The sequence below is a fragment of the Neopsephotus bourkii genome, unplaced genomic scaffold, assembly GCF_033783945.1.
Source record: "Neopsephotus bourkii isolate Nb327-2 ecotype Australia unplaced genomic scaffold, CSIRO-AGI_Nbou_v1 NB_384, whole genome shotgun sequence".
Taxonomy (NCBI): Eukaryota; Metazoa; Chordata; class Aves; order Psittaciformes; family Psittacidae; genus Neopsephotus; species Neopsephotus bourkii.
Genome location: NW_026900889.1, coordinates 165,047 through 192,380, shown reverse-complemented (window position 1 = coordinate 192,380; position 27,334 = coordinate 165,047). Strand labels below are relative to the sequence as shown.

General features: G+C 39.8%; 1 protein-coding gene across 2 annotated transcripts in view; it reads left to right on the top strand.

Annotated features, from left to right (window-relative positions):
* The first annotated feature begins 2,888 nt into the window (after positions 1 to 2,888).
* LOC133210039 (BTB/POZ domain-containing protein KCTD5) overlaps positions 2,889 to 27,334 on the top strand; it is a 30,467-nt gene continuing 6,021 nt past the window's right edge. The window contains exons 1-6 of one of the 2 annotated variants that reach the window (XM_061349085.1): positions 2,889 to 3,195; positions 8,347 to 8,455; positions 9,532 to 9,623; positions 10,335 to 10,430; positions 13,552 to 13,668; positions 20,661 to 20,786. In XM_061349085.1, coding sequence (XP_061205069.1) covers positions 2,953 to 3,195; positions 8,347 to 8,455; positions 9,532 to 9,623; positions 10,335 to 10,430; positions 13,552 to 13,668; positions 20,661 to 20,786 — 783 coding nt within the window. In that variant the 5' untranslated portion in view covers positions 2,889 to 2,952. The remainder of the gene's footprint in view (positions 3,196 to 8,346; positions 8,456 to 9,531; positions 9,624 to 10,334; positions 10,431 to 13,551; positions 13,669 to 20,660; positions 20,787 to 27,334) is intronic. The other variant, XM_061349086.1, reaches the window with a different exon arrangement.

Below are 27,334 nucleotides of genomic sequence, written 5' to 3'. Positions count from 1 at the left end.
TGGTTTAGTCTTTGGTATGGAGATGTAAATGTCTTCTCAGCTTTATACAGGAGAATGTGGCAGAGCTGGAAATTCACGGTGCCACTGCTGTTTTGCTATGACAAAACCTGGCCCCACATAAAAAGTCTGGCAAAGTCGTTCTGCTAATAGTGAGTACCGTGGCTTCGGTAAGAGGTGGAGTGATCTCCATTGGCTTGTTCACTAGGTGGAAATCTAGGAATGCTAAAACATCTTTTCTGTAATATTTAGACTTATAGTCATTTTGCCATAAAATAGCCACTCTGCTTTTTCACACCTTGAAAATCCTCTCTCAGACTTCTGTCCTGCCCATCAAAAGCTTTCAGCCAGAGAAATCTTGATAGCAGTAAGCTGTCAAGAACGTGTCTGGAAGGCTGATATCTGTGTTCTAGTATTCCTTTTTTTTTTTGCTAATGCTGTCATTGGGAAACTATGAGCATCTCTTATAGGCATCCCTCCCCCTTAGAACTAAAGTGTTCCAAATCAAATCTTCCTTAGCTGCTGCTTTTTTGGAAAGGTACTAGAACTTTTCTGGGAGAGGTATTTGTCTTTCTTGGATTCTAAGTGAAATCTGTGGTTTTGAAAGATGGCAGAAGAATAATGAGGCAAGACAAAGAAATCATGTGGATTTAAGTATTTTTCACCACTTTGTCCACTTAAAGATGTGTTGACAGGTGCTGCTTACAATGAAGGGCTGGTTCCTGTTTTAAATGCTTGTACCTGAAGTGGGGTAGCTTCAGATGTTTGTCCTGAGGACCACTCCTGTGGTTCATGGGAGTTCATGGAATGAAATGTACAAGGAAGGTTCTCCAAGCTGCAGATGAGCCAGTTAATTTCTCTGTTCTTTGTCTGAGATCTTTCAAAGCACAAAAAGGGTTGTTAGGCACTTAGAGACCCTTCTTGGACTACTTAATGCGAAAAACCCAATCTGGTTGATTCCATCTTTTATGTTTTCAACATTTTCCAATCATTTATAAAGAATCTCTTCAGTAATATTGCTATTTTATTTTGCTTGGAATTTGAACTTCAGGAAGGTGTTTATTGCATCTGTTTTCTGTGGGGTGGAACTAAAGAAAGGGTGAAGTACTACTGCTAGAAAGGATTTTTGAATCACACTGTTATCCTTAGTGTCCAGCCCAGTCACAGGAAGTTTAAAACCACTTTGATAAACTGGAAAGATGAGTTATTACCACTGGCCTTAAAAGTCCAGTTTTGAGAAGGGTTTGTATTAAGGAAGACTCGCTTCAAGTGTGATGTTGAGGCATTGTGAGCAGACTGATATTGCCTATTAAGATCTTGTTTGCTAAGCACTGGGATGATGAAGGCATCAGTTTATCGGATAGTACTGTGCTCCACTGTTCACCTTCTGATGCGATTTAGTTGTGAAGTATCTGCTATATATAAGCCTACAAAATAACTTAAGTTGAAACAAAGATGATAACTGTAATGCATTTTCATAGTTCGAGATGCTTAATTTAATGTGCTTGATATCACTACATTTTGTGATGGGAACTTTGAAGAATCTTGAGGATTTCCCACTTGTACATTTAATAGCTTCTTTTGAATGATTTAGAAAAGTCAGCACTATTACTTCATTTTCACTTTCTCCTAGTGAATTACATGAATAGGTGTGGTATTTATACCTGAAATTTTGCTGAATTACTCTAATATTTTATGCAAATACTAGTCAAATGGAAGTGATCCTGCAAAGCTTCATGACACAGATTGTCCATCAGCTGATCAAGGGAGCTTACAGACAGGTAATTCTCTGATCCAAAATAGCACGCTTTCCAGTAAGCCTGGTCATTTAGCAAAGTTTCCTCTTTCGTAGAAGAAATACAACTTCTGTACAGCAAACAATTGGAGAGGTTCTTAAGCACCTGTTGACCTGGTCTGTCTGTCAGCATGGCAGTGAATGTAGATTCACAGGTTGCTGTTTGGCAAAGCTTCCTATGACCATGTACTATAACACTGATTGGATGTGGCAAATTGCTAAATTGTGGCAGAACTTACAATTACTGTATCTGACAAAGGAGGAAAAAAAAAATAGGAAGCAGGAACCATAATCAGTTTTAATAGTTGTATGCTAGCTGTTTTCAGGTTGGTGGCAGTCAGTTACGTGTGTGATATTCTCTACCTGGTTTGTAGCTGTAACTGTGATGTACAGATAAAAGAAAAAAAATGGGGAGGGGGGAAGCCAAAAGCCCCACAAAACCAACAACAACAAAAGAAAACAAAGCCCAAGCACCCCCTCCAGCCACCCCCACCCCCCTCACCAGGCACCACAAAACAATCTCCCCTCCTCCAAGAACTCTCGTGAAAACAGAAGCAAATAATGCAATGATATAAGAGAAACACTTTTGTATTTTTATTCTTATAAGGTTATTTGCTGGCTCTTGTTGGCCTCTAGTTCAGTCTGTGTTATTTAAATTCTAATATATGAATTATTTGGATTGAATTCATGTTCGGGGCCATGGTGTTGTATGTATTGATGTACAGCCTTGAATGTGAATAATTATTGTAAACTATATTTTACACCTTTTTCTGGCTTTATTGTATAAATTTTCTATTGGTCGATGATTTAATCATATCTCATAATTTAATGACTGTTTATTCTCCTCTCGACAGATCTCTGTGCTGTAGATGTGTAGTTAGTGACTGGATGATGGATTTCACTTACGCTTGGTAGTCTGTAATAAAGGCATGTAGGGTCCCGGCGCGGCCTCGCCTCTTCCTTTCGCGGGGGGCTGGGGCGGGGAGGGAGGTTATACCTCCGGCCCAGTGGCGGCGCTCTCGTGCCGGGGCGTCGCGGGCGGCCCCGGCGGACGAGCCCTCTCTGGCGCAGGCGCGGGCCGTGACGAGCTAAGGGACGCTTCCGGGGGAGGTGCGCTCGGGGACCTGTGGTTGGGGCAGGCCCTTCCGGCGGCGGCGAGGATGGCGGCGGAGAACCACTGTGATTTCCCCGTTCCCCCGGTCGGCGGCCTCGGGCTGGGAGGTCCGGGCGGGCCCTGCCGCCGGTGCAGCTCAGCGCCGCCGCCCGGCGCGGTGCCGGGCAAGTGGGTGCGGCTGAACGTGGGGGGCACCTGCTTCCTGACCACTCGGCAGACGCTCTGCAGGGACCCCAAGTCCTTCCTCTTCCGCCTTTGCCAGGCCGACCCCGACCTGGACTCGGATAAGGTGAGTGCCTGGGAGCCGGGGCCGCGTTCCCGCGGGCGCTGAGGCGGATCGGCGGCAGCGCGGGCTCGGCAGCGGCGGGCGCCTTGGCCAGGGGCAGTTTGTGCAGGGCCGCGCTGCTGAGCGAGCCCCTGCACTTGACGGGAGTTCAGCTCCGGGGGTGAGGGCGGGCGGATTTCCTGCAAAGCGGTGTGGTTCATGGGTGACAACTGCTTATAAATACAACAGAGGCAGCGCAGGATCGCTCATGTGTTTGTTTAAATTTTCATGTTGTCTGATAGGGTTTAGCTTTAGCGTTTAAATGGAGTCTGCCTGCACTGATGTTATTTCTGCACTGTCATTACTCCTCCAGTTTCAAGAACCAGATCAAAGTACTTTTGATAATAGCCTCTCTTACTTATCCATCACATTCGGTGCTTCGCAGTTCTTAGGGAGGAATGTTACTTATTCTGCGTGGACTGCAGTGGTGGGTGATACCGAATCCGGGTATCCATTCTGACTCATTTTTAGTAGGGGAAGACAAGTTCCTGATTATGATTTTATTTATGGAGTAGCATGTAATAATGGATATAACATAATCAGATAGTGCTGTCTCTGAAAGAGATTTTGGAGCGTAATGGGCAAAAATGGACTTCCAGTATGGAAAAGAAGGGAATGGTACATAATATATAACCAGTAGTTTAAAAATAAGGAGTTGATTTTTACGTATCAGTTTGTTTTTGTTTTTTATTTCCCAGTGAGACTCCTGCATAACTTCCAGAAAGGAGATTTAAATGCTGAGGAAGATAGGGAACAGAACACGAACAGTGTCCCAGAGTTAGAGAAAAACACCTCAAAGTGTGGTGGTGTGGGGATTGGGTATTGTTGTCTTTGGTTTGGGTTGGGTCTGTTTTTGGACAGGACTAGCTTCGGCTGGCCTATAAGAATGTGTTTTTAAATGCAGGTGGCTTGCTGATAGGTCAGAAATGGTCTTTACTTGGGACGGAGTGAGAAAGTTTTCTTGTAATGTTTCGTAAATAAAAGATAAGGCACTTTTAATTATTAAGGCACTTGTTTCAGGTGTTCCGCTGCGAAAGGGTGCTTATTTGCTCTCAGTGTGGTAGAGAGGTGTATTTTTAGACTTTAGTTCTAATTAAAGCAATTGGCTTTTTCTTTTTTTTCACCATTTGTTTTCACTGGTTGAAGAAATTCGCCGTCCTCGCAAGCACCATCAGGGAGGTGTTGTATCTTGCAAAAATTCCCTGAGGCTACTAATCTAAACGTTTTTACTGTGCTTATGTGTGGGGTTCTGGCAGCAAATCACAAGTTTATGCTAAGGTTATTTAGCTATTTTGTAGGATGCGGAAGAGACCTCATTTTTTTTCATGTTTCTAGACTTGGGTAGTTACAGATGTCACAGCGTACATGGCAATATAAAGCTACCCGCAGTCACAGCTATAGAAAGGTAACCTTTGCTTACTAGGAGCATGCTCATACATTACTTGAGCTGCCTAGGCATTACAAAGCATCATCCTTTATTGCTAGTATAGAGGTCTAATGGAAACTGCTGTAGCAAAGTGCAAACAAATTGCATTGTCCCATCATTGTCAGTAGCCTTTCTTGCAAAACTGTAGGTGGTGTAGTTACCTTGAATGGATTATTGTGCAAATCAGTAACGTGAGGCAAGCAACACACAGAGAGAGAACTACAAATTGTTGTAGAAAAATGGATTTAGATAAAATCCTGTTATTCAGAGATGCATTCTCTAGGCTTATGAACCTGGATGTCTTCAATTTGATGTATGAAAAGCAAAGCCTTTCCTTGTTAAATATGCACTAAGGTCATCTTTTCAGTACAGCATTTGTCAGTTTCATGTCGTCTTGTTCTTGACCATCTGTAGTCATTGATTTTGACTTCAAGCATTCAGAGCCTGGGTTCTGCCGTCACCTGTTATCTTGGATTTTGCAGAAGTGGCATGCCTCTTAGATTACCCATTGCAGCGTATTACTTACAGTAGCTAAGGTAACCTAACCACAGACAGCCTTTCTTCCAAGGATCTGATTCAGAATCTTTAGATTCATCATCTGTAAACAGCAAAACATAATCCAATCAGTTCCTTTTTTTGTCGTCTGAGTGGTAACAGATATCATAGGTGACCTTTCCAAGAGAAAAAAATCTTTCCCTGACATCTCACCAGCTTGTGAACATATCATCTGATGCAGAGGCACATCGACAGATTGTCTGCATGCTTTAATTTTGAAATATCAGATGCCTTTTACTGATGAGCACAGATATTTCAAGGGAATAATTGGTGGTATTGGTGTTACCATCCTGGACTCCTTTGCCACGTACATGTAAATCAAAATGTGATAGTAATAATTTTTTTCCCCTTGTGGTTTACTTTTTGGAGTCCCATTTTGAACTGTAACCTGATACTAAGTTGACATTAATCATGAGGTAAAGATTATTTACAGTGACTGCTATGCAATATGAGTTTGTGTTCATAAAACAGTTCTTACACGAGGTGCAGCTGATAGATACTGTCCTCATAAAGCTTGGGGCATTAGAGCTGGTCTTTGACCTATAATTCCCTGAGTTTGATTCCTTTGTTTTTTCTTCCTGAAAATCACGTGGGTTTTAAACACCTCATAATTTTAAACCTTAAAGTGAGAGAGAATGCATATTGGAACTCATGTTTGCTACAGCCATCCCAGACGTACTTGTCCCTACCTCTAGAGGAGGATGTGGGGGAGGTGGGGTGGGGAGAATCCTGAGGGATGAGCCAGCAGAGGAGGTTGTGAAAACTGATAGCCACAGCCCCCTGTTTGAAAGAACTATGAAAAATCTGGTCTCAACAAGGTATATTGTGTTCCTGTATGGGGAATTTGTCAGGGATGTGCTTCAGTAACTCACTTTGGGAAGTTTTAGATGTCTTTTCAATGCATTAATACCGAATTGTGCTCATAGTACAAAACATGCTTTCTAGTTGACAGACACATTTCATATTCTCTGATCGTGCTCCATTTGATGAGTGTGTAACTCAGCAAAAATGAAGGAGAGGTGTGTGTTTTTAAAAACTTCAGTGAGTTAAAGCAGCTTTTGGAAAGCTCTAGCATTGTCCCCACTGACAAATGGGAGGGAGGCAGATCGCGCATCTAGATGCAAGACCGAGGAGAAGAGCCAATAATGAAGTCAGCTTGTACACCAGTAAATATATGCCTTTGAAGAAAGAGGCTTAGTTCCCATTCTTTCTTGCTTTGCCTTATTGCCAAACCAGAATCTTTAGAAATTGAAGCCATAAGAAAAACGTATGTCAGATGAGAACAGACCCATAAGCAAACCCAAAACCTAATAATAGAGCTGTTTCTGCCTGAACTTGACAAGTGAGGCATATCATAGTTGTCCATATTGGTACATTAGGAAGTTCTGCAAGAAATTAACTGGATGAGTTTATTAGAAATGAGAATAGGAAAATGAAATAGTTTCTAGGTTGTACTTTACAAATATCAGTTGCATATATAGCTATCTTCCTGTTCTGTAATTTCCACACAAACACGTTTCTTACTTAACTATATAAATAATAAGATTTTCTTAATACTTGTTATTAAAAAGAATTTGAAGGCTTCAGGAATAGCAGCATGTTCACCTTCAGATTAGCTTCAGGTGCTAATGTTGAACAAGTTCATGCAGCCTATTTCTTGGTATCAGATATCTTTCCAGTTGCGACAGAAAAAAGATTAACCTTAGCACACCCCCAGAAAAACCAGTGTTGCATGGAATGAGCTAGTGAGGCTTATTCTCTGACTCTAGTATGTTTCACAATGTCACATGCATCTTTGCATTTAAGACTATTTGAGAATAGTCTTAACTATTTGAGAACTCCAGCAGCTCAACACTCCCCCCCAACTTGCTGTCATCTGCAAATTCACTGAAGGTGCACTCAATCTGCTCATCTAAATCATTAATGAAAATATGAAACAGCACTGGCCCTAACAGGGAGCCCTGGGGGACACAGCTAGTGACTGGTTGCCAAGTAGATGTGACACCATTTACCACAATGCTTTGGACCCTGCCATCCAGCCAGTTTTTAACCCAGCAAAGAGTCCACCCATCCAGGCCATGAGCAGCCAGTTCATTTTGCGCTTTCAGTTAATTTGCTTCTGTGACTCACTTGTGTCTGTAATTGTGTAGAGCTGGTGGTCAGTGTTGCTTCAGAGGGTCGTGTGAGAAAACACTGTAGTGTAAAAGATTACAGTAATTTTACTGAAGCTTGTTTCTAACTTACCTCTCTTAGCTGAAGTGATTTCCAGTTTTGGAAGCCTATATATTTCTTAATTCAGTTCAACTGGTGACTGAAGACTCTGCTTTTCTCTTTAAAACAGTGGGTTTTTTTAATCAGTTTTAGATGTTCCTTTCCAACTTCACTGGTTTCTGTTCCTGTATTAAATAATACTTTTCATTTTATAATCCTTGCAGTTGTTAGCTAATTTCTTTGGGTTATACCTGTATGCACATAGAACCCTTGGTACGCAGCTGTTCTCAGTGTCCTGTGAGTATTTGTACATCTGAGCTAAGACAAAATGGCATATTTTTAAAACAAAGTGTTGAGGTTTAAAACAAAGTGTTGAGGTTCAAGTGAAGGTAGGTTTGTTTGCCTTTAATTTCAGAAACAACGAACAAACAAAAGCTGGTATCCAGACTTGGCCGTAATGCAGCCTTTGTTCTGAGCCTTCAGGTTTCCGACTAAAAAAGACAGTTTCCTGGTTTAAGCTGTTCTTTTTACACTTAATTTTTGGTATTCTCACCATTTAAACGTTTCATGCTAACAGCGTTGATAATCTTTTGATAAGGGTATAGGAAATAGATATAGGAATAGATCAGGCAAGAGAAGTTGTATAGTACATGATTGAGTTGCGTGGCCAGTCTGACACAATTACAACATTGTGGAATTCCTTTTAATGTCTTTAATAAAGTTGGCTTTAAGGGATGTGGCTGTGAATATCTGCTTGCTATTCAGATACCAAGCTGAATATTAGCTTCAGTTCCTGCTTGGTTGTTCAAGTCATTCTGGGTTTTTTTGGCTTTTGTGTTTGTTTGTTGGGAGGTTGTGTGTGGGTTTGGGTTCTTTTGTTTCTTTGGTTGGTTTGTTTGTTTTGTTTTGTTTTTCTACTCTAGGATGAAACAGGTGCCTATTTAATAGACAGAGACCCAACCTACTTTGGGCCAGTGCTGAACTATCTCAGACATGGGAAACTGGTTATTAACAAGGACCTAGCTGAGGAAGGTAAGATGTTACTAGATCTCTTGCTTATTATTTTCACCATTTCTGAGTCACCAAAAGTAATTTACAGGTGCATCTTAATCAGTGTGACATTTCAATCTGTTGCAAGCAAAGCTGATGGGTATCATGCAGTTACAGTATATGGTAGTGTTTGAGTGGTTTGAGCATGATTCCTGATTTCATAACCCCGGTCGCCAGTTAGAACATAAATACACGAACATGAGGGCAGATGCCTTTTGATCTATAATCCTGTCTCTTTCCTGTATGACTGTGTGAAATATTTGGGTTTAGTCCTCTTCAAGCACAAGAATACTGGCTGTGAAACAAGTTTTAGAAGATGTAAAATGAAGTAATAGTGAAATTCTGGGATGTTCGGATGTGTGGAATAAGCTCTTGAGGAGTAAAATCTGCCACCAGATTCTCTCTGCCTGACCCAAATTCATACCAGTTTTGCCCTGATGGGGGATGACTCTTTTAGACCATAGTACTAAAACTGTATTGATAAGGTGTTGAAGAAATTGATCAAAATGAAATACAGTCTAACAATAGTAGCGGGAAATAATGTGAAATGCGGTTTCCGAGTGCACTGTTAAACACATAGTATGTGCAGAGAACAAGTAAGGCTTGAACATGGGAGTGGGAGCTGTAGGTACATTCAAGCTTTTGTTTCTGTGACAGAAAGAAATTTTTTCTGCAAACTGCAGAGCTTTCCAGTAGGACAAATTGAATTTCTGTTTCATGTTCCGGCCTGAGGCAGGGCCTGAGCTGTGGTGGGCCATCAGTCTGCTACCCATGCTATTTGTGTGCCTTTTTTCTTGTTTGTTTCCTGCCTCTCATTCTGTATGTGGAATGGCATGTTTTCTCTGGGGTTTTTCTTAGGGCAGTTTGTTGGAATGAGCTCAGTGTTGAACTGCATGTACCTGAAGGCATCCAGAATTGTTACATTAGTAAATGAACTTTTCATAGGGCAACATAAATCATTTCTATAGCTGTAGAGAATATAATGTTAGGAACTGATCAATGGGTTTGGCCTGGGATCTTTGGTTACACTTGTTTTCCAACAACTGTTCTCACCCTAGGTGTACTGGAAGAGGCTGAATTCTACAATATCACATCACTAATAAAACTGGTAAAAGACAAAATAAGAGAAAGAGACAGCAAAATCTCACAGGTGAGGCTGTTTTCTGGGGTGGTTTTGGTTATTCGTTCGGTGGCAAATAGTGGGTGTGTTCCATTTTTATTTTTTCCCTTAACTGCTCATTTCAGGATGCTAAGCGGCTGCCTCTGGCACTGGCTGAGCTGGAGCCACTGCTACATGAAGAAGATTAATATTCTTCATTGCCAGTATCTCCCATTCTGCTTACACAGGGCACAGCATATGGTTCCAGTTCTTGTTTAAAACACGAAAACATTTTAAAGAATTGTTCAAAATATTTTCTAAGGGGTTTCAGCTGAAGTGGCCCCAGTTATTCATTGCTCTGAATGGGAAACTTTCACAGGGAAATAATGACATTTTTAATATGGTCAGACATTCCTTAAAGTTAGGTAGGTTTCTCCAGAACCTCAACCTTCTTTTTAAATGATGAGGTTCACTACTACATGGAGTGACACCTAAGTCTTAAGATTATTTTATTCTGTTAAGTAGCACTTTTAGTCTCTGAAACACTCATGAAGCATTGAGTCTTCTGGAAAGTGATTCTGAACAGATGAGATTCCTTAAACAAAACACAACAACAACAAAAAAAATCCCCAAACCCCAAAAGGACAAGGTGTTCAAGGTGGTGTTTTTTACTTACCATTTCTAGAGAGTAAGGGCAACTTTAGACAAGTCACAAGCATAGTGAATTCCATGCTGTACTGAGCATCTTATTTCTTCTTGAAGGTGCCAGTCAAACATGTGTACAGGGTGCTGCAGTGCCAGGAAGAGGAACTCACTCAAATGGTTTCCACAATGTCTGATGGCTGGAAATTTGAACAGGTAAAAAACCCATATGGGATATAATTACAAAGTCTTCTGAAAATGCAGTTATGTGAGAGAGGAGTGTAAAGTCAAATCTATGCGTCTTTCTAAGTTCAGTCATTTTCAGAAATTGGATAAATATACACAGTTAAATTAAAATTTGATATTTGTATTCTTATTTGTCAGAGAAAAAAACCCAAACCACCTAAACTAGCTTTCCAGGAGGTAAATTGTGCTGACTTGCTACAAAAACATCTACATCATGTTTGAAATGTTATTCTTCAGTGTCTACACACAAGCATTTGAAGGGTGAATAAACCAAAATGAACTAATACAAGTTTATATGAATCAGATATGAGGAGCTCTGGGTAAAAGAGACAAGTTTGGGAGGTAAATGCTTGTCAGGCCCGAACAATGGTTCTTCAGATAAAGGACTGATACACATAAGAGGGTGAATTTAACCAGCATGGATGTGAAGCTGGATAGGTATGAACTACGTGAATGTTTTCGTTCTTTGCACTGCATAAAAGTAGCTTTGTGTGTACATTCAAGAATAGGTTGTAAAACTGCAAGAAGATCTTTCTGTTATCTTTGCTAATCTTTGTAATTAAGAAACTATGTGGCATCTTCATCCTTTACATTCCTAACCTATGAGACTATTTAAACCTTATTGGAGCACTGAAGCTGTTACCTCTGGAGTGAGACAGAAGTGCTCAGCCACCAGCATCTTTTCCAGTGTCTGATGCCAGCCTTACAAGAGATTGGAATAAGCACAAGCCTTTTACCCTGTGCAGTCTCACTGTAATAATGCAACAAAGCAACGTTTTTATGGCACGCAAAGGTGAAAGAGAATAATATTTTGCTTATATTTGTTGAAATGTGCAAGGTGCTGGTGTTGTGGTGCACAGCCATGATACATCATCTAAACCAGCAATGAGAACGTTTCTTATGCTTCAGTTCTCTGGCTCCAGTATTACAAGGTCTGTTTGGTCTGCCAGGAGCCAGAAGCTGATTTAAGTCCCTGAAAAAACTCATTTGATGCACATGATTTTTATTTTTTTTTCCCTTCAGTGCATTTACAACTTTTTTTTTTGTTTGGTTGGGTTTTTTTAATATATATACTTTGGCATGAGAAACCAGATTTCCTTATAGCAGACATCCTTTACTTTTTTAACAGTTTAAATGATACTATGGCTTTTACCTGTCCTAAAGCCTTGTATTCTTTGGGGATATTGTATTTGGGAATAATCCTGCTGTGACAGTGCAACTGCTAAAAGAACTATGATAATCTCTTCTGGATTTTAGAAGCTCTTTTAAAACTGGAAACTTCCAGCGGTTTTCTTGAACATTATGTCCTTGTTTCATCCAGCTTTCTCCCTGCTTCCTCCTCCTCTCTTGAGCACATAGGTTGAAGTACATAAACGTAACACCCATATAGTCTCATAATGCTCAGTTTCTGGTTACCTCTGATTAGACCATTCTCTCCTTTGGTTGTATTGCAGACCTGCTTTTAGCAGACTTCATTCCTTGCAACATGATCAGAGTATTCTGTCTAATCTAAACAGTTTTATTATTAAGATTTGAGAACATTGTAGGATTTCCGCAGTTTTTTACCTTTTCTAAACCTGTGTTGCTCAGCAGCATGCTTCCTTCAGAAGCAGTCTTTGAGGTGGCACCTACTGTGTTTTTTACGTATTATTGGTGGGAGAGAAATCAGCAGCTTTTTCAGAGGAGTAATATTCCTACAGGTTGAGAGTCCTTGTGCTCTGTCCCCTCTATAACATGTTTAAGTGGTTGCTTTTGACCAAAAATGTTTCATTCCCCTTGACATTTCAAAGTTTTCTTGTAAAATACGATTGTATGTGGTGATTAAATAGGAGTGGAAGGTGTTAAACTTTTGGCACATTTATGTGGATGTATTGGTGCACTTTTTCAAAGAATACCAGTGAAAGCGCTGCCAGAATGCTGCAATTATGTAGCAGTCCCAGCCCCAAAACTACTGCCAATAGTTCTGCTGCCCCACTTTGTGATACCAATGGGTTATTTTGTAGATGGTTTTCAGTTTCAGTTGTTACTTCTGGCAATCAGAAAGAAACCATGTTTAGGCAGTACTGCATAATGAGAAACTTTGGGCTGTACTAAATTGCTACACACAAAGGCTTCAGACAGCAGTGGTGTGTCAGTCATGTAAATTTTAATGATTAATGTAACCTGAGTCTGTCACCGTAATGCTGTCTTAAATATGTTCACTGCGTAAGGAGGACAGTATTTAGCTGCTGCCTTCAAAATTATTCACATAACAATAGCAGGATAAAAATAAATTTACTGTTCATGAGCCTTCTCATCAGTAGTAATCCCTACTCAGAATAGGCAGTTGTCTAGTTCTTCACACTTAATTTAAAACACTAATCTTTCTCAAGTGCACTGGCAGACTGTGCTTGAATTTAAATGGCTATGAATTGCTGTGTATTGTTAAGATAAAACATTTTTTTGTGATAACAAGTTGAGAAATTCAGCTGATGTTTTGAACTTCTGAATTCTTAGATGTTTGGCAAGTGTCAACAGAGGTTTTGGTACTGATATTTATGGGAACGAGAGAGACAATTTTTTTTACTCCAGTTATTTTCTTGGATCTTCTGTAAATTACCCCTTCTTCTTTTTTTTTTTTTCCTCTAGTTGACTTAATATGTTTCCCTAGCTGTATTTTGGTTACCAGCGTCTGAAACACAATTACGTTCTTCCATACCCAGGCTTGTTATATTGCTTTACATGACACCTTCCAGTCTTATATCCACAATACCTTCTGCACTTGGAAAGTATGACAGGAAAATAATGCTCACTTTCACAGTGCACCAAACTTCATGGTTTTCAGAGTAGCTGGCTATACCACAGTGAGTTTTCTGATTTACTTTCAGTAACTCTTAACTTCCCTTGAAATTACAAAGGGCTTTGCAGCTGCCTTCGTAAATTTTAAGTATGTTTAAATGAAAATCGTAGCTTGATAGCAACTTGTTCTAGTGGCAAGTTAATGTTACCTGAACGTTTGAGCTCATCTATTATTTGTACAATTTGGATAACAGTATGTGCTTCAGCTTTACAAAGGTTTCTTTTTGTGTTTTGCTTTGATTGGTTATTTCAGCTTGTCAGTATAGGTTCCCAGTACAGCTGTGGCCGGGCCCAGCAGTCAGAGTATCTGCTGATAGTGTCACGGGAAGTGAAAGGGGAAGAGAGATGCTTCCAGAAATGCTGCAGTGAGGTGTGTCACACCATTCTTTTTGCCCTCACACTGATATGCTTGGCCTCCTTGCGTTTCTGCTGCTTTCAAATCATTCCACTTTATTCCTGGATGTACAGCACATAGTAATTTGTGTGTATTTGTGACTGGCTTTTATTTATATTCACAGTATTTCATGATACATGATGAATGTTCATATTGTAAAAATAATAAAAATACAACCAACCACCACCACCATCCCTCCCCCCATGTTATTTAGTTAAAAGTTTTCTTAAGAAGAGTTCTTACCTTCTCAGTAGGTACCTTCTTTTCCTTAAATCTTCCTCCAAAGTTAATAGCCTTTGATTCATACTTGTTAAGTAAAAGTAGTACAGTTTAAACATTAGGAGCCCTGTAAATAAAGCTTTGAGTTCACTGGGTTCAGAAAGGGACATTTCTGTGTTAATCATTGTTCCAGTTTGGGTATATTTCATCTACTGAATAGCCAGTTAAGTTCTGAGTTGGAACGCTGTATTTCTGGTAAGTCAAAGCTTAATTGCTTTTTTTAGCTGAGTGAAATATGTTAAAGCTGGGGCAATGAGTAACAGATTTTTTCAGAAGTAAAATAAGGAGTGAGAGGAGAACAAAATCAGCAGGTTTAAGTCGTGTCTCAAATGGAAAGAACAGCCTGGGTTTTGGGGGTTTGGTTTTCTGGGGTTTGTTTGTTTGTTGGGTTTTGGTTTGGGGTTTTTTTGGGGGGTGGGTTGGGGTTTAGCTTTTTTATTTTTTTGTAGTTTGATTTTTTTGTTTGGTTGTTTTTTGTTTGTTTGGTTGGGGGTTTTTTGTTGTTGTTGTTGGTTTGGTTTTATTTGTTTGGGGAATTTTTCAGGGAAAATTTTATTGCTACCCAAATAAATTGTAGCTTCACTCACTGGCTTTTTAGGGTGTCTCATCCTTCCTGCTCCTTTCAACCTCAGATCACTGACTTTTAAATTGCTATGTTGCTTCCCAGTGTTCAGGAGTTTGGGAAGGGTTTTTTGCTAACCAGTAACACCAGAGGCAGTTTCCAGTTCTGTCTGTAGCTGTGCTCCATTCTGAAGTGTCTTTTGTGAATTGATTTGGGAACCTAGTGTTCTCTAGTATTTTCCATCAGTAAAATACTCGGAGTGCTTCTTTTCCTTGCTGTATATATGGTTATTCAGTCTGAAAGATCAGTATAACACCATGAAAATAACATGACAGTAAACTGACTTTACATGAGCAGAACCTTATTTAAGAGTTTACATGAGCACTTAACCATGCAATTACAAATTTTAAACCTGGACTGTTGCCTAGCTGTATTCCAGAATCCAAATTTCAAGTATCAAGTACTGTCTGTTTCTTGCTGTTGTATAAGTAACATTTGGAATGCAGAATTATTGCATTGGTTTGTAGACTTTCTGGAACTGACTAGGAAATGCAGCTCATTGTTAAAGATACCTGGGATACAAGGCAGCATGGTGTGATTTCCTGTGTTCATGTCCTAGATAGGTCCAAGTAAATCTCAACATAATAAAATGGGAGATTTTAAACAAAAACAAACAGCAAAAATCAGGAAGAGGATTAATTTTCCTTCCTTCTAGATTTGAAGTCTGACAATTGCATTAAAGGACCTGAAATAAATATGTTTGCAGTCCTGGTCTCAGTCATCATTGCTGAGTTTACCACCTGCTGTGTATGTATCTTTGTAGCCCTTTGCAAGTCCTTTGAGAAGGCAGTAGAACAAACACATTATAACTCTAAAAGGTTTAGAGGCCATTCTTACATTCATACAATTTTATTTTGTAACAAAAAGTTGAGGGGAGGACTTTCATTCTATCAACTGTTAGTATAACTAAAAAAAAACCCTGAAAAGACAAGCTTTCCAAGCTTTCTGGTGTGGCAGGAGTTCATCATGCCTGACACAGAAGCAGTAGTATTCAAAGTACAAGAATATTTAAAATATAATTTGAGAATAATTGTTATGAAATTTACTCAGTTTTGAAAATCAGACCATCACAGAAAGAGAAGGAAATTGGTAGTCATGAAGTAGAAGAGTTAGTTAATTTGAGTAACTCCAGTGCAAAACAAAGGAAGACAAATATGCTGTTTGTGCAAGTTGGAGTGATTGTCTGTGATGGTAGGTAATACTATTGCTAATTTGTCCTTTAAATGTGCTGTATAGATTCTGAATCAGTACTGTTAAATCAGTATAGAAAATCTGTAGAGGCAAGTTATTGAAATGTGTCTGGTTTTGAGAGCTGCCTCAATTCAGTTAGGCATGAGAACTGTTCACTTCAAAAGTAAGGTTCCTAAAACTGATCCAACTATTTTGCCCATTCATGGGGATCTTTTTAGCTGTACAGTCATTATTTCAGGACAGAAAGAGATTAATGTTTTGCTGCTGCTGAGTAACTTAATTTGACCTATTGCCTCAGCTGTAACACTTCTGTCATCTGTTTTTCTGAAGTAGACTTTTTTGAAAAATGGTTATCCTCTCACAGAGCTGCAGACTTATGAAATCACTGTCTGAAGAACTTTTCCTTATTGTCCCTGAAATCGTCCTTAAACCTTTCCTCTTTGAAAACAAGCCTGACCGTAGCAAGGCACCACGTACTCTCTGTCCACCTTTCTTAGGCCAAACTATTAGTTGTTCTTATTTTTCACTTTGCCTCTCTGATGATCATCTCTTATTTTACTTAGAAGTTCAGACTTTATGAGACAGGAGCGTCCCTATTGTTATTTCTTCATCTTTTCAGGAAAATCCTGACCTGTACTGGCACATCAAGCAATAGAATACAAAGAACTATAATAATAGTAATGATAACAATTATAGGAATAATATAATAAACAACAAAAGCAACAACAACAAAAAAAGCTTTCCTTACCTGCCTTTTGGTAGTTACATGCAACTGTCTCTACTAGTGTCAGCACCCTTATTCTATGCAAACAGTGAATGAATCATGATCTACTGAATTTAGGTGATAAGTAACATTGGCATTTTCCTCTGCTTGCTGTGATACTGGGGCTCACAGAGGTGCTCAAGTAGGATCATACTACTTTAGTAAGGAGTGTAATGAAACAAGTCATGGAATGAATAAAACAAGGAGGAAAAATCTGTACATGCATGTATACATCTGTATATATAGTTATACAAAAGATATATGTGTCTATATATATAGTTATACAAATGATACATATTTATAGTTATACAAATGATGAAATTCACAGTTTCAGCTTTTTTTTTTCTCCCTCAAGTTCTTGGTCATTAAATCTCTCTGTTTAAGTCCCATGAGACAGAAAGAGTTTGTCTTTTTAGGAAGTCTGAGAAAGAGTAGGCTGGATAATCTGAAATCCTTTTGCTATGCATTGTAATGCATGTTTCACTGGCCTCAGATTCCTCTGTTTTATTGTGGGTTTTGGTTTTTTTGGTGGGGTGGGTAGTGCAGGGTTGGACAGACTCAGGTTAGGGGAGTTTAACAGTTGCCTTCACTTTATCAGCACCCTTCTTAAACTGTTGCCACCAACACTGGGAACAAGGGGGAGATTTTTGGAATGCAAATGCTAAAATACTGCCTTATTTCTGATCATACTTTCTAACACAACAGTTCAGTTCTAATCTGCAATCATTTTCTGTTGTTTCTTTTTCTGCCATCACCCATATTGTTGCTGATGTTTCTCAAAAACCTACGATGAAGTTTCTGACATGCTACTGATAAAATAATGCAAATAATAAAGGCAGACGATAAATTTTTGGTTGCACACATATGGAGCTGCTTACAAGAGTATTGTGTTGGGAGTCTTGAAGAACTTATTTTTAATGTTGCAAAAGTAATTTTATCTTGAAGTGCATCAACTGATCAGTAATGGCAAAAAGTCACCCAGATGTTTTATAGTTGGCTAAATCAATAATCCTGTCCAATAGCTAGTAACTAGTCAGTCTGCCACGTCTCTTGAACAGACTTATGTGCAATCAATCAACTTACTTGGATTATGAAGCATTAGTGTGGGATATTAGTATCTACCTTGTTGAATAAGTATTGATGATTTGGCTGGTGTTTGGATCTTGTATCATATCTGCTTTCAGAGAGGTCATTTATTTTGTTCGAGTATCAATGAGTAAAGAAGCATTTTTCCTACTGGTAGTTGTTATCGTAGCTTTCATAGTTACCTGATACCAAGTTCTTGCCATTTTGCAAGAAGAAAACTTGACGCTATACTAAATCAAATCATATGCTTGAATTTTATTATTCAGATCTTTCTTCAGAGAAGCTGTGGCTTCACTTAAACATGTATCCAACTTTTTTAGTGTTTCCTAGCCTTTAAATGAGTTTAAATTACTGTTTAAGATACTTCTACATATTACCTCAATAATTGAAGCACTTACTGTATTTTTTGTAATTGCTATGTAATATATAGGATAAATTTGATACACTTAACAGGCTTGGAGCCAATGTATCTTAACTGCTTTTTTTTCCCCCCTGAAAATCTATGCATGGTATTTTTTGCTGATAGGGAAGAGAAGCAACAAGACATCTCTATGTATGAAGTACATCTGGGTTTATTTTCCATCTTTTCAGTGGACTTTCTTAGGCCAGCTAGGCAACTAGTTACCTTATAGGTTTTGTGATTCTGTATTACACAACTATGTTAAGGTGTGGACTGCAGAGTGGAAGATTAGCTGATTTAGTGTCTCAAGATAAATGGTGCCCTTATATTCCAATGAGGATGTATTGGTGCTTCTAAAGAAAAAAATGGAGTTTTGTAACTTCATTACATGTTTTTTTCTGGAAAAAATCTCTTTAGCACATTCATTTTTGATCATCCTGTGTTCATTATCGAGTATGTATGTATTTTGCAGACCTAGAGTGATGTTAGGAGTGGAGAAGGGAGGGAAAGGTTTCTGGTGATCACACCCAGACAGTGTAGTTAAAGTAGGTGGTTTGAGAGTGCTGAATCTTGTCAGTACCGTTCATTGAAGGCTGAGCCTTGTATGCTGCTGTCAGGGTCCAAAAAATTTGACATCACCTAGGCCTGGCATTGAGTTGGTTCACTGTGCAGGCATACTGCCTGCTGCTCTTTGTAGACGTTGGCTCTGTCTGTGGAGGTGCTTGCTTAGCTGTCTTACCAAGTGCAGGCACATCTGAACATCTCTCTCCTCTCTCCTTAAAAATATAGTGAGGCTTTATTTTCTCCTGGCAGTGCTACATGGGAGCTGGTTTTAACGTAGGTCTACCTTCTACTTTTGGTGGAGGAATAATCTTATCCCTCAGGTACAGATTCTGGACCAAGATTTCATCTATGCTGCATCTTCCCTCCTTTAACAAGGCTTTTACTCTCTGGTGCTCTGCTAGACTACTAATGGAAGTACACAGTCTGTTTTTAGACAGATGATGACAGTGTTTCAAGTGCTGTTGTCCTAAAAAACAAGTCAAGCGTTTTCTATGGGGCCATTAGCAGGGCACTTTAATGATATAATGGATACTGGGGAGTAGGACACTCATCACATGAGTAGGGTGATTTGGTAGGTTAAATAGGTTTTGGTAATGACATTCAGATACAGTGTATCTGTGCAACAGGTTGATTTTTAGAACTTTGATCTGTGTCAGCGGTAACAGCATCATACATTCTTTCGTCATGCTTTTGAAATAAACCTTTAAAAGAAATGCACCAGCTACATCTGACTGTATTCTGGCTTGGAAAAGAGGCAAGCTAAGTAAAGGCACTGAGGTGAGACTGACCAGCTTGTAGTTCCCTGTGTCTTCCTTTTTTCCCTTTTTAAAAATGGGGGTTATATTTCCCCATTTCCAGTCAGCAGGAACTTGATGGAACTGCAGCGACTTCTCAGATATGATGGATAATGGCTTGGCAACTTCATCCACCAAGCCACACACATCTTTGGTATGAATTCTCTCACTTTACAAGGCTGGTTTGGCAGCTGCTGTGCAGTTTATCAGTACATGGTGTCATCACGTTCCCACACCTGTAGGGAGGAAAACAGAGCCTGGCCGCAGGGCCTTTGCTCCACTCCAGTCCCCTTCAGTTTCTCTCAGCATATGCTGAGGTCACAGGGTTGCCTGGGGAACTGCCATAAGGTAGATCCTGTGCATGTCAACCATATGCCATCCCAGGAGTAGCAGCTGCATTTTACCCTAAAATTTCTTTAATACTCTCACATAACTTTGAGGATTTGGGGAATGGGAAGGGTGTCTCTAATTCCCCTGTTACTCCACAACTGTGTGTGAGGTAAGACAAGTTACATGAAATTTCTGCCGTTTGATAAACGCATTGCATATACAGTAGTACTGGTGCTGAGTTTATCCTTTGTGCTCAGTAAATTGTCATTTATCATCCAATCGAGACTTGAAGCTTGTAAACAGGTCACATTACATTACACATGGCTTCTGCTTGTAGTGCTTCCTTAATTAGCTTCCTTGTAGCAGCACATACGAATTTCGGATGTTATTCTTGGTGTCCCACCATGCTGTGTCTTGCTGTTTTCTGATCAAATGCAAATTTTGTCTTTGTACCCTCAAAATCTGTTTTAATAGAAGTACTGTTATCTGTAAGTAAAGTCGTGGGTATCCCTTCAGGTTAAAGTGCTTCCTGCATGCAGCCATTTACATGTTAAATCCCACCACATCGAGGTACAGCATACAGACTTTTTAGAAATCAACTTTGGAGGGTGGGAAGGTTTCCAGTAAATAACAGAAACAGGAAGAGGCTACTTCTCCGCTGGCCTGCCTCTGTAGCCTTTTCTGTCACAGAACAGTCATAACCATTCAATCATTAGTTCTGTAAAGGTTTAAAAAGAAAAACTATGTTTATCTTATCATCCAAGTGTCAGTGTATTTGTCAGCATCCAAATGTATTTGCACTGAAGTGGAGAATCATGCTTCAGGCGCAGCCAACAGTCTGAAGAATGAGGAGTGTTTGTATTAATGATGAGAGTTTACAGTTTGTTTTATGTGGAAATGCAGTTGACTTTTTTTTCCCCCTCCCCCCCACTCTTTCAGCTGGTCAGTATTGGTTCTTCCTATAACTATGGCAATGAAGATCAGGCAGAATTTCTGTGTGTGGTCTCAAAGGAATTGCATAACACTCCCTATGGCACAACCAGTGAACCAAGTGAAAAAGCGAAGGTAAGTTATGAGACATTGGACTAAAGAAATGGTGTTGAATTAGCTGGGCTTCACTAAGTCCTGCTAGGCCTATCTCTGTTTCGGACCATTGTTTAATTGCTTTTTTTCCCCTCACTCATGACTAATAATGTTTCCTTGTCCATTGTATGACTGTAAATGGTACAGTCAGCATGCATTTGTTATACCAAATGGGTTCTTTAAATCCAATAGTCTGCGATGTTCCTTATACCTGTCTTCATTTTTTCAAGTATTGGCAGATATTTGCTGTTGAGAATCTAGGGTTTGTTTCTCAAATAATTGCTTCCTTGTTCTGCCACTGGTTCAGTTGAAAACTATTTTCTTGCTACGCTTCAACAGAAGAAATCTTACTGTCAAGACTGGAGATTGAAATATGCTGTCTCTGAAAAGCATAATCCTGTGCAATATGTTGCAAAATGAAGGTATTTGTTAGCTTAGGATTTTCAGGTGTGTACCCAGTTCTCTCTACTTTCTGTAGCTAGCTTTCCAAAAAGATTGTAACAGGCACAGTATCTTAGCATTTTGCTCAGTTGTCTTTCAGAGTTTGTACAAGGGAAAATGTAAAAACACAACAGAATAGTAGTAAGGCAGACCAGTTATATATGTAGGTATAGTCTTCTCTTCCATGCATATTGAACAGTTTTTATCACCGTATTATTGCTTTGTATGAGATGACTGCAAACTGGGTACTTTTGTAGTTTACTTAAAAGCTTTTAATTTAGTATATGTAGATGGGAAACAACTGGTGAAACATCAAAGCTTGCTTTTTCGAGAATAACTTTCAAAGAGATGGATTTTGAAATAATGCTTAAGAATTGACCTGGGTCCTGGCACTGAGGCCTCAAACAGATAAAGCTTCACTACTTTCTATGCCTTGTAACTTGGTTATGCAGCTACATATATGGGGACATTTTTGTAAATTGCACTGCAAAAACACTCCAAGCTTTACATTGGATTCTTAGTGAAATGATTAATTTATGCACTTTGTAACTGTTGAGATAAAACTTCCAAGGAGTTGTAAGGGGTTAATGTAGTCAAGGTAGACGCTGAACCAGGCTAAGCTATGGCTCACTTTCCAGTACCCCAGGTTGGGGTCTGCTTTTGCCAAGATGCAAAGCTAACAGGTTAGAAATGTGTGGTAATAATTTAGGACTGAAATAAACCATGGAACTCTAGAATCTAATAAAAATCTTCGTAAGGAATGATAGTGCATCTTCAGGGGACTTCAGAAGTTGCCAGAGTTATACTGCACCCTTAATGGAAAAGAAAATACTGTTAAAATGAAATGATTAAACCCTAAATATAAAAGCTACTTCAAAGGGCAGTACAGCTCTGCAAATTCAGTAGCTCTGAGAGGGGCTAGATCTTCAACCTCTGCATTGAAGTGCTTCTTGGTCACTGTTTCAGGAAAGAGAGCAGGGCGTAATTTGTCCAGGTAATGAAGCAGAATTGATGTTGATTAAGGCTAGAGATACAATATTCACTCCTTTTGTCCTGGAATTGCTGAGGTATTGCTAGCAACTAATAGCAGTACTTGAAAAGTAATCTTTTGTATCCTGTGTTTCTAGTTGTCCTGGGCTCAGCTGTTAACAGTTCTTTTTCTTAGTAGCTGGTGCAGTGCTGGCTTAAACCACAACACTATTTTTAATAGGCATGTGTTATGCCTGAAAAGAGAAATAGAAAATTATTTTTGATTGAGAGGTTTCTGACAGTCGTGTTCAGGAATCTTGCCTGCAGCTTGGGAGCTGTTGTCTGAGTAGCTCAGTGGTCTTAATGAAGTTCATATGATTGAAATCCTGGTATTCAGCGGTATATACAGGATAATATGTTCATGTATTGGGACTGACTTTTAGAAGTTATGGAGAAAGTCTTCCTGTTACTTTTACAGCAGGTTGGGTTAGAAAAAACAAAAACTGCCAGTATGTAATTTTTATTGTCAAGCATTTCAGTTTTAGTTGATAGTACTGGACTGTCAGACTAGGAAAAGCCGTTCCCTGATAGCCCCTCTAATCAAGCTTCACCTCCATTCCTTCTCGGAGACTTCTTCTTATGTTTCTTTTTGTTTTGAAAACAGTTTCCATAGTAAGTTAGTAGTTGACTTCTGTGTAACCTTCAAATACACCTAAGCTAAGGAAATAAATGGCATCTGGGACATTGACTTAAATGGTTCTAGTGGGTTTTAATGGTAGCCATGACCCTACTAAACGATAACCTGTATTCCCACAAGCATTATTTTATTTTGTACCACTTTATTGATCTGTTACTCTTTGGACAAATGACCAAAGATTATTCATAACATCATAACATTATTCATAACATAACGCCAAAGTTTGATTCTCAAGTGCTATCCTTTCCCATCCATGATGAAGAGTACACGGAGTAAAAGTACCAGCTTTACAGTTTTATTTAACTTTTCTCTATACTTATGGTCCCTATTGTTATGTTGCATGGCACTGTTGGCTTCTGTCTGCTAACTTTAGGACATCTGAAAAAGGAAATTTTAATGAAATCTGTCATGTTCCTTCTTGATGCTGTCTGCTGTTGTACTTTCTTGCAAAGAGTGGGAGTCCCAGATAAAAGTAAATAAATGTCATTTACAGATGCTTCAAGTGTAAGTGGACTGTACTTTGTTGCAGCTTTGACTCACTTGCAATCTTTTCTTTTCCCTTCCTTTCTCTATACTTGCTGCATGCTGCATGCCACTCAGAGTGAGGATGAAGAAACGGATTACGATATGAATGACTCAGATTAAGTGTAAATGTCATGGTGAGCATTAGCTGCCCTAGGAATTTACACAGATGCTTTTCTGCTCCATCCAGTTCCTACCCCACTAGTGCTGTTCTTTGGCTAGTCCTGGTGGTATGTGTGTTTGTGATTATAGTGGTGGCATGGTTAGCAAACATAGAATTCCTGATCTGGATATTGCTTCTTGGGCAGAATAATCGGTGTTGCTCTTATAAGATGTATTGTGATTGGTTCCTTTACAGCTTTGCTGAGCAGAAAAGTTCTTCATGTAGATTCTAGGGTCAGAAGTGCTTTTAATTTTCATTTTCTGTGCACCAGCTTTTACGTCAACTATTTTTTTCACATGTAGAGTCATCTGGTAGGAACCTACAGGTTACACATTCAGTGCAACATCAGCAAAGATGGTCTTAGCTGATAATCTTGAAATTATTAGTTTCTGAATCAGGATCTGGCAAATACAAGTAAACAGTGTGATCTCAGTGCTACAGTTCTATTTATCATAAGAAACAACTGTCTCTGGGGAGGGATCAGGTCCTTTCCATTGTACAACATCTTATTGAAGATCAGATACTGTAAAAGTCACAAATGGAAGAGCACAGAAATTGCATCAGAAAGCACAACTTCTGCAACTACTTATGCATCTGGCAGCACTACTCATATTTATTCTACTATCCAGTTTCTAGCAGGTAACTTATCATTGAATGTTCAGTTATACGTTTAGTATAGTTGCTTGAGTAGTATAAATTTGAGATATTTAGCATTGCATGAGATTGAATTCAAGCTTCTTACCTACACACTTGAATTTTTTAGCTGTAAACCAGACTTATCTCTGTAGTTGCTTCCGCATGTTTAAGGAAGAACCTACGTTATCTTCTTACTGATGCTAACAGAAACTACTGCTGAGATAGAATAAGGTCTTCCGCCAGGTCTTCAGGAGTGGCTGCAAGGAACAGGTCACATCTGAAGCTTTATTGAAAAAAATAAATTGGCACTGTGCTGGAAGTGAACGCAAGATTTTTAAGCTGCCTGAGAGACAAACAGTCCTTAAGATGCTGTTCTGTGTGCAGCAGATTTATTTTGAGTGGGAGGAAATAGTTCTTGTGTTCTGCTTCCCTAAGGAGCAGTCACACTCAGGCCCCTCTGATATGAGAATGCGTTCAGCAGTGTTTACAGTTTATAACTTAACTTTGGATCTGGTGCACCTGGAGGAAAACCAGAAGAGAGCATGAAAAGAAGGAAAATCCTGAACACAGCAGATCTGCACCAGGGTAGGGACAGTCTCTTGTACCAGTACAGACTGGGTGAGTAATGGGTTGAGAGCAGCACTGCAGAGGACAACTCAGAGATACTGGTAGTATGAGCAGAGTACACTTGCAGCTCAGGAAGCCAGTTATCCAGAGCTGGCCAGCAGGTTGAGGGAGGGGATTCTTGCCTTGCGCTCTGCTCTTATGAAGACCCAACCTGGAGCATCCGGACTGTCCAGCTCTGGGGTTCCCAGTACAAGAAAGACATGGACCTGTCCAGACTGGGTCCGGAGGAGGGACACAAAAATGGTCTGAGGGCTGGAACACCTCTGCTAGGAAAAATGGCTGAGAGAATTGGGGTTGTTTGGGAGAAGGGAAAGCCCCGGGGAGATGTCATTGCAGCCTTCCAATACCTGAAAGGTGCTTATAAAAAGACAGAGAAAGACTTCTTACCAGGGCCCGTAGCAACAGAACCAAAGACAATGTTTTTAAACTGAAAGTGGGTAAATTTAGATTGGATAAAATGATGAAAGTCTTTACTATGAAGTTTTCCAGAGAAGTTATGGATGCCCCATCCCTGCAAGTGTTCGAAGTTGGGTTGAGTGGGGCTTTGAGCATCATTTCAAGCATTTAATTTAGTGAAGGATGGCCCTGCCCAGAGCAGGGGATTGGACCAGATGATCTTTAAAGGCCCTTCCAACCTAAATCATTTAGTAATTCTGTGATCTAAAATGTGCGGACAGAGGAGCATTATCAGGGAAGTCACCTATATAGCTAGTAGAGCATGTCCTCAAACAAAAACTTCTTCTGTGCCTGGTTCTGCTGCAGACATACTCCACAATCCTGGCTACTAGCAGATTAGGAGAAGACCTGCCATAACTGACCTCTCTTAGCTTTGAAACATATCCTCTCAGCATTTTTACTCAGTAACCCACTAAAATCTTCAGGAATATTCTTAGTAAAGGATTTTTCAGGAGAGAAAAGTAAATAAAAGTAAAAGATTAATTTTAAACTGCAGCAGAGTCAGTCTTCCAGTGGTTACCATTTTTGTATTTCTTCTTTGGACAAAGTCACTGCCCCTGACTAGAAAAATCCTCTCTCACACAGTTTCTGAACACCTCTTCTGAGAGTTTGCTGATCAGAAATTGTTTCTCCTTTTGTAAACATAGGTCTCGTAGACGAAGTAGCAATCAAAATGCGTTAAAATGTTGCCTGATCTTACAAAATTTTCTACTTCATGTTAGGTTTCCTGGCTCAGTAGAGTGTTCAGTGTCCAGATCTGGCTTAGCTTTATCTTGTTGTACATGTTCTGAAGCTGTAGAAAATTGTTCTGTTGATCTTGGAATTATCTTTTTATTTTCTAGGAAAGAATAAACTCAATTGTTTCATTTTAGATTGTAAAGATTCACAATATTAATAGATCAAATATTTTCTAACTGCACAGGTACTTAATTAGCCATGGTTTTGCCTCTGTTGCAGATAAACTTCCTGACTACTTTTGCTGGGTCAAGCTGTTATCTGCTATGGGGGCATCTACTCCAGCACTTTGTTCACAGCTTTGAGTAACAGCAGATAATCAAAAAAAGAGCTTAAGTATGAAGCATTCATAAAATTAACTCCTGGAATACTTCCCACCTTCCAGTAAGCCTCAGTTTAGGAATTTTAGCTTTAGGCCTGTATGCAGATCATTGCATGAAAGCTACCATGACACTATGATTCCATGAGGAGGTACCAATGTCACTACCTTCAGTAAGCTTGTCTAATCCCTCTTGAATGTGTTATACTAGCAGTGGCTGAGCAATTTTCAGGACCTGGCTTTTCCACAGAATCACAGAATCCCAAGGGTTGGAAGGGACCTCAAGAGATCATCTGGTCCAACCCCCCCTGCAAGAGCAGGGTAACCTAGAGTATATCACACAGGAACGTGTCCAGGCAGGCCTTGAATATCTCCAATGTGGGAGACTCCACAACCCCCCTGGGCAACCTGTTCCAGTGCTCTGTCACTCTCACAGTAAAGAAGTTCTTCCTGATGTTAACGTGGAACCTTCTATGCTCCAGTTTACACCCATTGCCCCTTGTCCTATCACTGGATATCACTGAAAAAAGCCTAGCTCCATCATCCTGACTCCCACCCGTTACATATTTGTAAACACTGATGAGGTCACCCCTCAGGCTCCTCTTCTCCAAGCTGAAGAGACCCAGCTCCTTCAGCCTCTCCTCATAAGGGAGGTGTTCCACTCCCTTAATCATCTTTGTGGCTCTGCGCTGGACTCTTTCAAGCAGGTCCCTGTCCTTCTTGAACTGAGGGGCCCAGAACTGGATGCAATATTCCAGATGCGGCCTAACCAAGGCAGAATAGAGGGGGAGGAGAACCTCTCTTGACTTACTAACCACACCCTTTCTAATGCACCCCAGGATGCCATTTGCCTTCTTGGCCACAAGGGCACATTGCTGGCTCATGGTCATCCTCGTATCCACCAGGACCCCCAGGTCCCTTTCCCCTTTGCTACTTTCCAGCAGGTCAGTCCCCAACCTGTACTG